The sequence below is a fragment of the Rosa chinensis genome, chromosome 1, assembly GCF_002994745.2.
Source record: "Rosa chinensis cultivar Old Blush chromosome 1, RchiOBHm-V2, whole genome shotgun sequence".
Lineage (NCBI taxonomy): Eukaryota > Viridiplantae > Streptophyta > Magnoliopsida > Rosales > Rosaceae > Rosa > Rosa chinensis.
Window position 1 is genome coordinate 21,223,129 of NC_037088.1, and position 15,252 is coordinate 21,238,380.

Below are 15,252 nucleotides of genomic sequence, written 5' to 3' on the forward strand. Positions count from 1 at the left end.
GGTCGTTTGTTAACTACATGATTACATGTCCAATGTGACCCAACCCCACGCATGAAATGCATGAAGCATTATCCTTCTGTTAAATGGGATTAAGATGAAAGAACGGATTAGGGGCAAGTTATTAAAAAAGCAGTGAACAAAGCATGATGCAAAACTCAATTCAATGCGTCAATTTCAGACACCCTCACGCTGCACATTTAAATTAACCACCTAAATAAATAACAATAATCAAAAGCGGAGAGAAGCCGGAGCAGTCCTTCTAGAAGGTCTGAAACAAAGACCAACAACTATTTCTCTCTGGCTGGCTAGCTCAGTTGTCTTTGTTCTCTCCTTCCCTTTCTTTCCCTGGACTAGTTTTCCAATCAATACATTTTGAATTTTTTTAGTGTTGGCTGTCGCGGACGCCACCCATTACGACCTTTTCCCCCTCCGCCTCCCCTATTTTCTTGCAATATTCGCCCACCATCCCAATCATGCCTCTGACCTTTTACATTTCTCTATCCTCCTCCTCCTCCTCCCTTCATCCTCCATAACACGCTTCTTTTCCTTCTTCTTCAACCCCCATTATTGAAGCCACCTCATCTCTCTCCACCTCTAACGTGTAACCTCAGTCGAACCTTCTTCTTTGACTCTTACTCTCTCTCTCTCTCTCAACTCATCTTGGTCTTGTCTATCTATTTGTCTAGCTTACTTCTTGGGACATAGCATACCATCTACAAGTCTGTTGCGATTTAGTTGCCAAATATACAAACTTTGATCGGATTTAGCATCTGGGTATTTGTGTTGACTGAATGCTGTGTAACAAAGCAGCAGCTGATCTGATCTTGTTCAGATCATGACCTCAAACCGGCCTCTTTTGATCCCGTCTCCAAGAACACCCAGCACCCACGATCTCCCGACTCTACCTGTGTTTCCCGATTCAGCAAAACCCAGTTCCGCCATGGATTCTGAAAACCCACAACCCACTTTGAATTCTTCTTCTTCAAGACGTAGCATTTCTTCCGTTCAATCCAAGCCGTCCATGCGGTACGGTTCCAGAGGAGCTGATTCCGAAGGCGCCGCGTCGCAGAAGGAAATGAACGATGAGGATGTCAGGATCATACACATCAATGATCTTGCCCACACCAATGAGAGGTTTGAGTTTTCCGGCAATTCTATAAGGACCACCAAGTACTCGGTTATCACTTTCTTGCCTAGGAATTTGTTTGAACAGTTTCATAGAGTAGCTTATTTGTATTTTCTAGTGATTGCTGTGCTCAATCAGCTCCCCCAGCTGGCAGTTTTCGGCCGGGGAGTTTCCATATTGCCATTAGCATTTGTGTTGTTAGTTACTGCTGTTAAGGATGCGTATGAGGACTATAGGAGGCATCGGTCCGACCGGATTGAGAACAATCGCCTTGCTTCGGTTTTTGTTAACAATCAGTTTCAGTTGAAGAAATGGAAGGATGTACAAGTTGGTGAAATCATCAAAATTGAAGCAAATGAGGGTATTCCTTGTGATATGGTTCTGCTCTCCACCAGTGACCCAACTGGTGTGGCTTATGTGCAGACTATCAATTTAGATGGGGAGTCAAATTTGAAGACCCGGTATGCGAAACAAGAAACCCTCTCCAAGTTGCCTGAAAAGGACAGGATTACTGGGATGATCAAGTGTGAGAAACCCAACAGGAATATTTATGGATTTCAGGCATTCATGGAGATTGATGGGAAAAGACTGTCATTAGGTCCCTCCAACATTGTGCTTCGAGGCTGTGAGCTCAAGAATACTCATTGGGCCCTTGGGGTGGCTGTATATGCTGGTCGTGAGACCAAAGTTATGCTCAATAGCTCCGGAGCCCCATCCAAGAGGAGTCGTCTCGAGACCCGTATGAACCACGAGATCATCATGCTTTCGCTGTTTCTTGTCGTCTTGTGTTCAGTTGTCTCTCTGTGTGCTGCTGTTTGGTTGAGGCGCGAAAATGATAATCTGGACGACATACTTTTCTACAGGAAGAAGGACTACTCTGAAGGTGAAGTCAAGGATTATAAGTATTATGGATGGGCATTAGAGATTGTTTTCACATTCCTCATGTCTATCATCGTGTTCCAGATCATGATCCCCATCTCTTTGTACATTTCTATGGAGCTCGTCCGGGTGGGTCAGGCTTACTTCATGATACGAGATAGTCAAATGTATGATGAGGCTTCTAATGCAAGATTTCAGTGCAGAGCTTTGAATATAAATGAAGACTTAGGACAAATTAAGTATGTATTCTCCGACAAAACAGGTACACTTACCGAGAACAAAATGGAATTTCAATGTGCAAGCATTTGGGGAGTTGATTATAATGGTGGGAGAGGCAGTTTGGAAAAGGACCAATTGGTGCACAATGTTCAAAGTAAGAAATCTTTTCTTTTGATGGTTATGCTCTCTTGTGATTAATATGGTTTATTGTATCTTTTACTGTATTCCAATTTCTTGTTTGCTTTATTTGGTATCAGTTGATGGAATTGTTTTGAGGCCAAAGATGAATGTAAAGGCTGACCCAGATCTTCTACGACTACTAAGAAGTGAAAAGGACACAAATGAAGGCAAACATGTGCATGAGTTCTTCCTCGCATTGGCAGCTTGTAATACTATAGTGCCTCTTGTTACAGACTCGTCTGATCCAAATGTGAGATTGATTGATTACCAAGGGGAGTCTCCAGATGAACAGGCATTAGTTTATGCTGCTGCCGCCTATGGTTTTATGCTCATTGAAAGAACGTCTGGTCATATAACTATTGATATCCAAGGAGAAAGGCAAAGGTAATGTCTCAACTGTATAATTCTTCAAGACATCAATTTATAGCAGATATCTGTGACTTTGGATGAACATGCTTGTATAATGCTTCTATAGCAAAATAGTTGACACTTAAACTTCCTTTTGGGAATAAAGACCTTTGATTTCTCAATCATAATTACCGACTCATGGCAGTGCAGGTTCAGTGTTCTGGGTTTGCATGAATTTGATAGTGACCGGAAGAGAATGTCGGTGATATTGGGGTGCCCTGATAAAACCGTGAAAGTGTTTGTAAAAGGTGCTGACACTACCATGTTCAGTGTAACAGACAGAAGATTGAACTTGAACATAATACGCGCAACAGAAGCCCATATTCATGCTTACTCCTCTCTGGGTTTGAGAACACTTGTTGTGGGGATGAGAGAACTCACTGCTTCAGAATTTGAGCAGTGGCACTCTTCTTTTGAGGCAGCAAGCACTGCTTTAATAGGCAGGGCTGCTCTGCTTCGCAAGGTTGCTGGCAACATAGAGAACAATCTCATAATTTTAGGTGCCTCTGGTATTGAAGACAAACTGCAACTGGGGGTGCCTGAGGCCATAGACTCTCTAAGAACTGCAGGGGTTCAGGTGTGGGTTTTGACGGGGGACAAGCAAGAAACTGCCATATCAATTGGCTACTCATCAAAGCTTCTTACAAGGAGGATGACCCAGATTTTAATTAACAGCAGCTCTAAGGAGTCATGTAGACGGAATTTAGAAGATGCCATACTCATGTCTAAGAAGCTCACGACTGTGTCTGGCAATGAACACAGTACCCGAGGAAGTTCTGGAGATGGCATAACTTCATTAGCTTTAATTATCGATGGTACCAGCCTTGTTTATATTCTTGACAGTGAACTTGAGGAAAAGGTAGATGCCTCCCGACCTACGAGTTTAGTTTTCTAAATGTCTCTGTGATGTCTATATATTGAATTATTTTGTTTTGTATTGCAGCTATTTGAATTAGCAAATAGATGTTCTGTGGTGCTCTGTTGCCGAGTGGCTCCTCTGCAAAAAGCTGGAATTGTTGCCCTTGTAAAAAAAAGAACTGCTGATATGACACTTGCCATTGGGGATGGTAATTATTATTCTGTTGATCAAATACCAAAATCATTATCTTATGCTTCCAAATTCCTATATCAATATCCTCTGCATTTCGTGTTGACGTTGGAAACTCTTTTTTGTAATATTATTAGGTGCTAATGATGTTTCGATGATCCAAATGGCTGATGTTGGAGTTGGAATCAGTGGCCAAGAGGGTCGACAAGCTGTCATGGCTTCAGATTTTGCAATGGGGCAGTTCAGATTCTTAGTTCCCCTCTTATTGGTACATGGGCATTGGAATTACCAGCGAATGGGCTACATGATACTTTACAACTTTTATAGGAATGCTGTGTTTGTTCTTATTTTGTTTTGGTGAGTAAATCTTTCTTGAATACAACTTTTCAGTTCATGCCTAGTGTGGTTGGTTGAGATTTAAGACGGTAATTTTACAGATTTCAATTCTTTCCTTGAGCCTGAACTTTGTCTTTAGCTATATCTTCTTTTTTAAAATAAGGATAAAATATTGAGTGAAGATTACTGAGTTGGCTTTAGAGAGCTCATAATCTGATGTGAGGATACAAATGTAATTGATGTGACATATTTGAATAGAAGCTAGTAGGTTGGAGATGGCCAGATTTGGATCCATTTTAGGTCAAACCTATTGTGTGTGGTATTGTTGATGTTTGACTTGTACCTGCCACTTATAATAGGACGAGTGGAAAAAAAAAAAATCAGTATGATACCTCCTTTATTACTATTATTATTGATAGTATTACCATGTTTGACTTATATTTTCATGTGGGTGTGTGCAGGTATGTGCTCTTTACTTGTTTTACTCTGACAACTGCAATCACAGAATGGAGCAGCATGTTGTATTCTATAATCTACACTGCATTACCTACAATAGTTGTTGGGGTTCTTGACAAGGACCTAAGTAGAATGACCCTTCTATCATATCCTCAGCTATATGGAGCTGGTCACAGACAAGAGTGCTATAACACGAAATTATTTTGGGTAACAATGGTTGACACATTGTGGCAAAGTGTGGCTGTCTTCTTTATCCCCCTTTTGGCATATTGGGGTAGCACCATTGATACCTCAAGTATAGGAGATCTTTGGACTCTTTCGGTGGTTATATTGGTTAATATACACTTGGCTATGGATATTATTCGGTGGAGTTGGATTACACATGCAGCTATTTGGGGATCTATCATTGCAACTTGGATTTGTGTCATTGTAATTGATGCTATACCTTCACTGGTTGGCTACTGGTATGTCCCCTAATTTAGTAATATTATATATTTAGTATTTTACTTTTGCTCAGACAGACATGCATTTACACTACTGCCATACCCTATATAAGTTGCAGTGGCAAACATTCATAATGTATTTCAGTCAAAGGATGCATATGGCTACTACTAATATGCCCTCCCCAACTCCTTAAGTCATTCAAAGTGCAAATAGCTCACAATAATAGTCCAGTAAAGAACATACCATTAAACTGGATATTACATTACATTTAAGTTGTTTCATGATGTCTAACTATTTTTAGCAAAGAAAATATATATAGAAGGTTAATAATCTCGCTAAGTCCATATTTAAAATTTTGCTAGTGAGGTAACTCTATCAAGTCACTGCCATTCATTATCTAGGCAGTCAGGAAGAAGAAAAGTCCATTCCTTGAAGAACTGCAGAATTGCCAGTAGTAATTCATCAGTACATTGTGATGCACATAGGGCAAAATTACTGGGCAGTGGTAAAAGTAGCACTTTTTGATTGAGAGACATGTTTAAACAGAATTTCTGCATCGTACTAGGTTATTTCTGCAGGGTAGATAAAATCTTGAGATTTCTATTATCTATCCATGCATGTGTTTGCGCCACTTACTTGTATTTTACTAGGTTATTTATCTTATCTTTTCATGCATGTATTTTTAGCACTTGATCATCTTGTAGCATACTAGGTTTCTGCATCGTACTAAATTATTTCTGCAGCCTCGATAAAATCTTCAAATTTCTCTCATCTTTTGCATGTATTTGTACCACAAGAACATCTTGTATTGGACAATACTGGAGCATTTTGCAAGTCTCTCCCACTGACGACTAGAGTGTCTCCCATAGAACATCCACTTACAGAAATGTAGTCGAAAAAAAAATTAAGATAGTATCTATTCAATTACAGTCTTGCAACTGAGTTCGGAAACGCTCCGCATTTTACTGGGAAGTATCGAACCATGGGAACGAATCTACAGGGCTATCACTGTATTAGAACTATTGGATGGTGGATTCAAATTTTAATTACCTGCACTTACATACGATTTTGAGCGCGTTGGAAATTCGATCAGTTTCTTTCCTTTCTCCCAGAAATAGCAAACGAATCATGTGTAGCAAAAGTTTCAATTATCTACATGATGAGGACATCATAGCCAAACCTTTTAAGGTTTATGAGCGAAAGAAATGGAAAAAGAGAGCAGCTAGTCATTCCCTTTCCATATGGTTTGATTAATTGCTTTCAATCTAGAAGTCTCTAGGCAGGTGTCTTTCAGTTTCAGTTTGGGTCAGTTTCAGTTTGGGATTTTTAAGGTTTCTTTATTACTTCAGTTTCAGATAGGAGTTTAAATTCCTTTATTAGGTCTTTTATGCTTCAGTTTTGTGAAGTGTAACAGCCCTAGCTATGAAAGAGTCTTTAATGCTAGTTAATATGAGCTATCTGCTCAAATATAAATAAGTGTAAGTGCCAAGTGGCCAGATATGTTGTGATGAATAAAAATTTCAGAGAGTTTCTGAGTTTTCCAGAGATTGGAGTGTTGGTGTGAAGCCTTGTGTGTGAGTGAGAAACCTGGGAGGGAATCCTAGTTCTTAGTTTTCACTTTCTACCCTAAAAAACCTGTGTGTTAAAGCCCTATACCTTAGAGTTTGTTGATCCTGGTGTCTAGGCAGTGATTAAACTGCATCAGTTTTGGTATCAGAGCTGGACAAGCTCTGTTGTCTCCTAGCTCCAGCCAAAAGAAACTTCATTTAGCCATGGACCTTGAAACTTTGGCTAAAGCAATAGAAGGTTTAGCTGCCCAAATTGGTCATCTTGAGACCAGAATACAAGATCAGGCCGTGGCTTCTGACCGTCGTTTGGCAGAGATTGAAGCTTCCATCTACAATGAAGAAGAGAGTGTACGTGGGGGACCAAGGATGCAACCTAGAAGGAATGTTCGCAGACAAAATGTTCCACATAACAGTGGGCAAAATGGACATGATCCTGAAGAAAAGGCAATGAAGTCTATGAGGATTGAAGCTCCTACTTTTGATGGCCAGCTGAATGCAAAGGTTTTCTTGGATTGGTTATCAGACATGGATCATTATTTTGAATGGTATGAGTTGTCTGAAGATCGCAGGATAAGGTTTGCAAAGATGAAGTTGGTGGGCAAGGCTCGAGATTGGTGGTCTAATGTGGAAAGACGAATTGCGAGAGATGGTGAAGATCCTATTGCTCATTGGGATGAGATGAAAGAAAGGCTGAAGGAGAAGTATGTTCCTTTGTCTTACAAGGAACGCTTGCTTGACCAGTGGCAATCTCTTCGTCAAGGAAGCATGACAGCTGCTGACTATATTGATAAGTTTGAAGAATTTATGGTGAGATGTAACATCACCGAAGACCCATCAGTAACTCTTGCTCGTTTCAGAACAGGTCTTCGTCCAGAACTTCAAAGAGAGCTGATTCCTCATGATGTACATTCATTAGAGCGAGCTTATCAATTAGTGCTGGAATTGGAGCGCTACTTGAAGACCCCTACAACCCCTGTGTACAAGCGGGTTGATCAGCGGCACTCTGAGTTTCGTCCTAGCATCTCTGGAACAAAACCGTCTCCATTCTCTAAGGGCTCCAATACTTCCAATTCGTTGGTGAAAGCTGAAAAAGAAAAGGGATTACAATCTGGTATGCGAGGAGGGGGATCTATAAGGTGCTATAGATGTCAAGGTTATGGTCACTATGCTGGTCAATGCCCAACTAAAGAGCAAACTCGAAGTTTGTTTGCAGCAAGCACAGAAGAAGAGGCTGATGCTCAAGGAGAATTGGAGGAAGAAGTTTATGAGCCTGAAATTCCAGCTACTGATGATGATTTGGAGGGTGAACCTATAGACATTGTTCAACCAAGAATGGCTGTGGTTAGATGCACTTTGACTCAACCTAAGAGTACTGAAGATTGGCGGAGAACAAACATTTTTCACACTTATGTCAAGTGTGGAGACAAAAGTTATAAGGTCATCATTGACAACGGAAGCTGCATCAATGTTGTCTCCCCTCAAACCATCTCTAAACTGGGTTTAACCGCTGCTGATCATCCTCAACCTTATCGTGTGGCATGGATTGACAAGTCTTCCATTCCCGTGACACAGCGATGTCAAGTTCCTATTCAGTTTTCATCTTACAAGGATACTGTTTGGTGTGATGTGGTGCCGATGGACGTGGGACACATTCTTTTGGGCAGACCATGGTTGTATGATCTGGATGTAACCATTTCGGGCCGTGCCAACTCATGCTCCTTTATTCATGAAGGAAAGCACATCAAGTTGAACCCAATCCAGCCCAGACCAGTACCTCAACCAACACATAGCAAGGGAGGACAACAACCAAAATCCCTTAATATCATCAGTCCAAAACACTTTGCAAGGGAGACAACAGGTGAATCTATTATTTTTATATTGATTGCAAAGGAATCTCACCCTTTGACTAGTTTGGAGTTGTCCTCGGATGTGAAATCAATCCTTGAACAGTTTACTGATGTATTTGCCGAGGACCTTCCAAATGAACTTCCTCCTCTCCGGGATATTCAACATGCAATTGATCTAGTCCCTGGAGCAACATTACCGAATTTACCACATTATCGGATGAATCCAACCGAGCATGCAGAATTGAAAAGGCAGGTTGGTGAGCTTCTTGCAAAAGGGTTCATTCGGGAGAGCCTTAGCCCATGTGCTGTTCCTGCCCTTCTCACACCAAAAAAGGATGGCTCTTGGAGAATGTGTGTGGATAGCAGAGCCATCAACAAAATCACAGTCAAATATCGGTTTCCAATACCGAGACTTGATGACATGCTGGACATGATGGCAGGAGCTACTATCTTTTCTAAGATTGATTTGAAGAGTGGTTATCACCAGATCCGCATCAGACCTGGAGATGAATGGAAAACAGCCTTCAAGACAAAGGATGGTTTGTATGAATGGTTAGTCATGCCATTTGGACTAACTAACGCACCTAGCACTTTCATGAGAGTTATGACACAAGTTTTGAGGCCGTTCATGGGTAAGTTCTTGGTTGTCTATTTTGACGATATTTTAATTTATAGCACATCCAAAGAGCAGCACCTTAATCACTTGAAGCAAGTCTGCACAGCTCTTAGAAGAGAGAAGTTGTTTGCAAACCTTACAAAGTGCTCATTCATGTCCAATGAAGTTATCTTTTTGGGATTTGTTGTGTCGTCAAAGGGAATGCAAGCAGATCCAGAGAAAGTCAAGGCTATTGCTGATTGGACAGAACCAAAAAACATACATGAGGTGCGTAGTTTTCATGGATTGGCTACCTTTTATCGTCGATTCATTGCTGGGTTCAGTTCTATCATGGCTCCCATTACTAATTGCATAAAGAAAGGGGAGTTTCGGTGGACAACTGCAGCTGCAAAGGCATTTCAGGAGATCAAAACCAGAATGATTAATGCTCCTGTTATGCGCCTTCCTGATTTTACAAAGCCTTTTGAGGTTACATGTGATGCTTCAGGTGTTGGAATTGGTGGAGTTCTAAGTCAAGAGGGGCATCCTATTGCATATTTCAGCGAGAAGTTGAATGAAGCAAAGCAGAAGTACTCTACCTATGACAAAGAATTTTATGCAGTGGTTCAATCCTTGCGGTATTGGAGACATTACTTGCTGCCACAAGAATTTGTCTTGTATTCTGATCATGAGGCTCTGCGATATCTCAATTCACAGAAGAGATTAAACCCACGACATGCAAAATGGGCTGAATTTATTCAAGAGTATACTTTTGTGCTGAAGCATAAAGCTGGAGTGGAGAATAAAGTAGCAGATGCTCTTAGCCGCAGGAATTCACTTTTACACATTATGAGTGTGGAAGTGGCTGGATTCGATAATATGAAAGAAGAGTATTTGAGTTGTCCAGACTTTGGAAGAATATATTCAGCTCTCTTGGAAAAGCAATCCAAAAGCACTGAGTTTGTTCTACAAGATGGGTTTCTTTTCAAAGGAACCAAACTTTGTATTCCTTGCACATCGGTGAGAGATTTCCTAATTTTAGAGCTACATGCTGGTGGGATCGCTGGACATTTTGGCAGAGACAAAACCATTGCTCTTGTGGAGGATCGCTTCTATTGGCCTAGTCTCAAACGTGATGTTGCTAAAGTTGTTGAACGATGCCGTACTTGTCAGTTGGCAAAGCATAAAAAGCAAAACACAGGGTTATACACCCCGCTGCCTGTCCCACATACTCCTTGGCAAGATATTAGCATGGATTTTGTGCTTGGGTTGCCTAAGACTACACAGCGACATGATTCCATTTTTGTGGTTGTGGATCGTTTTTCTAAAATGGCTCATTTCCTTCCTTGTTCTAAGACATTTGATGCTGCTGAAGTGGCCAAGCTTTTCATGGATGAGATTGTTCGGTTGCATGGTTTGCCTAAAACTATAGTGTCTGATCGTGATGTTCGATTCATGAGTTATTTTTGGAAGACTTTGTGGCACATGTTGGGCACCAAACTCAAGTTTTCATCTGCTTACCATCCGCAAACAGATGGGCAAACTGAAGTGGTGAATAGAAGTTTGGGAAATCTGCTGCGAAGTTTGGTTGGTGAACATATCAGGTCTTGGGATTCAATTTTACCTATTGCTGAGTTTGCATATAATAATTCAGTTAACCGGACTATAGGCATGAGTCCCTTTGAAGCTGTTTATGGTCACAAGCCCAAAGCTCCAATAGATCTCATTCCCATGACGGTTTCACATAGGCCATCACAGTCAGCTAATGAATTTGCAAGTCATATTCATGAGCTGCATGCTGAGATTAGTCGTCGGATTAACAGGAGCAATGAGCAATATAAAAAGGCTGCTGATGTACATCGAGCATTCAAGGAATTTTCAGTGGGAGACTTTGTCATGGTTCGAGTTAGACCTGAACGTTTCTCTAAAGGGAAGGCAAAGAAGTTACAAGCTCGCAGCATTGGACCTTTTAAAGTATTGCAGAAGGTTGGAACCAATGCATATGTGTTAGAACTCCCTCCAGAAATGGGAATCAGTTCTACTTTTAATGTGGAAGACTTACTGCCCTATAGAGAACCTATGGTGCCTGTGTTGCCATTTTCTTCTGAATTTTCACCAATCACCCCACCTTTGCCTCGTTCTAAAGTTCCTAAGAGAGATGTGGTGGAAAACATTGTGGATGAGCAGGTTGTTTCGACAAGACAAGGTGGCTACCAGAAGTACCTAATTAAATGGAAGGATAGACCAGATTCTGACAACACTTGGGTAACTAAGGAGGAGCTGCAGCGCATCGATCCAGATATTCTGGAAAGATACTACAGCTTTATCTCACCGGAGGCGAGTTCTTCCCAGCCGGGGAGAATTGATGAGGACATCATAGCCAAACCTTTTAAGGTTTATGAGCGAAAGAAATGGAAAAAGAGAGCAGCTAGTCATTCCCTTTCCATATGGTTTGATTAATTGCTTTCAATCTAGAAGTCTCTAGGCAGGTGTCTTTCAGTTTCAGTTTGGGTCAGTTTCAGTTTGGGATTTTTAAGGTTTCTTTATTACTTCAGTTTCAGATAGGAGTTTAAATTCCTTTATTAGGTCTTTTATGCTTCAGTTTTGTGAAGTGTAACAGCCCTAGCTATGAAAGAGTCTTTAATGCTAGTTAATATGAGCTATCTGCTCAAATATAAATAAGTGTAAGTGCCAAGTGGCCAGATATGTTGTGATGAATAAAAATTTCAGAGAGTTTCTGAGTTTTCCAGAGATTGGAGTGTTGGTGTGAAGCCTTGTGTGTGAGTGAGAAACCTGGGAGGGAATCCTAGTTCTTAGTTTTCACTTTCTACCCTAAAAAACCTGTGTGTGTTAAAGCCCTATACCTTAGAGTTTGTTGATCCTGGTGTCTAGGCAGTGATTAAACTGCATCACTACAACTTTCATAACATGCATGTAATATATGCATCATATTGAACTGTTTCATCTAATGTAATGTGCAGTACTTGACAACTTGGCATATGTATATACTAACCTGCGCAACTCCTGTGTTTGGCAGGGCCATTTTTGATGTCATGAAGACAGGACCATTTTGGTTATGTTTGCTCGCGATCATCATAGCAGCACTCACTCCCCGTTTTTGTGTAAAGTTTCTGTGTCAGTACTATAGTCCTTCTGATGTTCAAATTGCAAGAGAGGCTGAGAAGTTTGGCAATTTAAGGGTGTCAAGTCCTGTACAAATAGAAATGAATCCGATCATGGAACTCCCAAGGAGATGACAATTAAGGTGACATTATTCCTTTTTGCACCACCGTTTTTTTCTTTTGTAATATATGTTATTCTTTAGGCTGCTCCAGAGTATGTCTCTTGGTTGCCTCATTTTCATTGGTTTCGGATAGAGGTAAGAGTAGTGAGTTTATGTTCTCTGCCCCTCTGTTGTAATTTTTGTATCTCACAAGATTCATCGAGTGTAATTAGCTGGAAAATGATTAGACATACGTTACATGAAATTACGAAAAGAGTAACTTCTAACAAGAGTTTCTTCTGGCTGTCTTCCCTTGATGAGTTTATCTGATTCTGGTTTGGTGCGCGTCATTGTATGCGATGATTGCATGAATCTGGATATCCTTTTCTTTGTTTCCAGAATATTTAGTAATTAAATGGAAGTTGCTATTGCTGGAATCTCATATTATTTGAGTGCTAAAAATGGGCTCTCCTGTCAGTAAAGTACACCGGTGGTTCCGGACCGCATCACTTGAAGCACGACATTTCACGACATGACATGATTGATGATTCCACTATAGCTAAACAATGACAGATCAATGAATTTATCACGTGGTGGTCCAAGAAAATTAGCTCTCCCTAAACAATATTACACTTATCAACGAGTGTCTTTGCAGGAGGAAAAAACAAATAAGAAATGTATGCAGTAGTTATTAGTAGACTTCAATCAAACTCTGGTAACTCGAGAGAAAAATCCAAAAAAAAAAAAAAATTGTCAACAAGTTGTCACGCCCCGATTTTCAAGCATAATTAATAAACAATTAAACATAAATACTCCAAGCATGACGGTTCTGAACCCAATGTCAATACAGACTCAGGTTTGAAAACAGACATCAATATAATTTGAAATTTTTTTTCTTTAAAGAACAAGCAAACAAAGATGTCCTGAACCCAATGTCAATACAGACTTATTCTTTGGAGTCATATATTACATTACAATTTACAAATAAACTGAATCTACAACTCAATAAGTAGACAACTCACCACACTCACTACACAGCGGAAAACTAATAAGTGTTTAAACCTATAACTGCAACAACAAGATACCTCTTAGCTCTCATCACGTTCACTCTAACCTGCAGGATAAACCCCTACATAGGATAGTACACCGGGTTGAAACAACAAATCCGGTAAACTTTTACAAGCTCGTGTGAGTAAACTCAAAACAACAAAACAGAAACACATGCCTAAACCATCTCATCCTAACACAATTGATATGCAATTGTCACGACAAAGAAAGAAAATCAAGTTCACATCTTACAATATCATGCTCACGTACGTTAACTCATATCTAAAATCCGCATGCTCTGACTCTTGACTCATGCATCTAACTTCACAAAACTTCAACTAAACAATCAAACTCAAATGACGTTTTAAACATTTTAAAACACAACAATCTACAAAACCAACCTTCATTTGTCTTAACAAAAATAGTTGTAATCTCAATAACGTTTCAAATCATTTTCAGTCTCAACGACAAAACAACGAAATCACACTCCTTTCCTTTCACCATAAAGCATTTGTCAAAAATTATGACCTCACAACTCACTACAAATCTCAAACCACAACCGTACTCACAATCGAATTAAGAAAAATCAGTAATCCCTGCATAAAAACTTAGTTCAGGAGATCACATTAAAAACAATAAATAGAAATTATAGTAATCCCTGCATAGAGTTTAGTTTAGGAAATTACCTTAAAACAAATAATTCAAAAAGCAATAATCCCCGCGTATAATTTAGTTCAGGAGATTACATTAAAACTAGGGCTGCCACTTGGTTTGGTAATTACCAAACCGACCGAACACCAACCAATACTTTAGGTTTGGTAAACCGACTTTTTGGTAACGGAGACCGATAAAACCGAAATCGAAAATTACCGAAAAAGTTGGTTTGGTTTTGGTAAATACCGAATCTACCGATTATCTAAATATTAGCTTTATATACTATGGTTTTCAATACACATACATGTATATTAAGAAATAAACATAAAAGTTTTCATAATAGTATGAACATTACTCAATATACTACATAATTAATAGTACATGTATTTTGAGTAACCTAGTCCAAGATGGTTAAATAACCTAGTTTTATTGAAAATGGCAAAAATTTGATGTCATATATACAAAAGAAACCTATGATTAGTAGATGAATACGAAGTTTACGGTTATAAAATTGAAAAAACTAATTTTGTTCATTCTAATTTATATTACAAAGAATTAGTTGTTTTAAAGTTGGTAATATCGAAAACCAAAATACCGAATTTGGTAGATATGATTAAAAACCGAAAATTTTGGTTGGTAATTGGTAGCTCAATTTTGAAACCGAAAGGTTTTGAAGTTGGTAATACCTATAACTGATTCGAACCGACCGAGTGACAACCCTAATTAAAACAATTCAATTCAGAAAAACAGTAATCTTTGCATATAATTTAGTTTAGGAGATTATAAAGGAAAACAAGCAATTCAATAATAGAATTGAATTAAATTTCAGTTTATAATCTAGAATTGAATTCAATTTCAGTTTATATCTGTAAAAAAATGATTTTACACTTTATCTGTAAATATCTGTAAAAAATGATTTTATGTTTTAGGAAATCAGAAATTGAGAGGAATTTGCTGTGTATTCTCATTGATAATAGGGGCCTCTTTATATAGAGGATTACAATGCATAGAATCTCAATCATACAAGGAAAGTAATTCTACATTGATTAGGATTCTAGATCCTTCTAATTAAATCCTATTACCACTAGGTCAAGTAACCTAGAGTTTGGGCTAAACACAAATTAGGTTTTCCTTGAACACTCCCCCTTGTGTTGCCCAAACGCGGTGCTTTTCTCGTTGCCTCGTTAAAAACCTTGCCGAGTAACAAAAACCCAGTGGGACA

At 39.3% G+C, this 15,252-nt stretch overlaps 1 protein-coding gene across 2 annotated transcripts; it reads left to right on the plus strand.

Annotated features, from left to right (window-relative positions):
* The first annotated feature begins 264 nt into the window (after positions 1-264).
* Positions 265-12,633, plus strand: LOC112188960 (phospholipid-transporting ATPase 1). Of its 2 annotated transcripts, none has more exons than XM_024328208.2 (7): positions 265-2,378; positions 2,482-2,788; positions 2,963-3,671; positions 3,756-3,879; positions 3,998-4,217; positions 4,658-5,116; positions 5,894-6,641. In XM_024328208.2, coding segments are annotated over exons 1-7 (3,363 nt in total). In that variant the 5' UTR covers positions 265-835; the 3' UTR covers positions 5,895-6,641. The 2 variants fall into 2 exon arrangements, with proteins under 2 accessions (XP_024183976.1, XP_024183968.1); XM_024328200.2 differs by lacking the exon at positions 5,894-6,641 and adding an exon at positions 12,144-12,633 and having other exon boundaries at positions 266-2,378.
* The last annotated feature ends 2,619 nt before the right edge of the window (positions 12,634-15,252 follow it).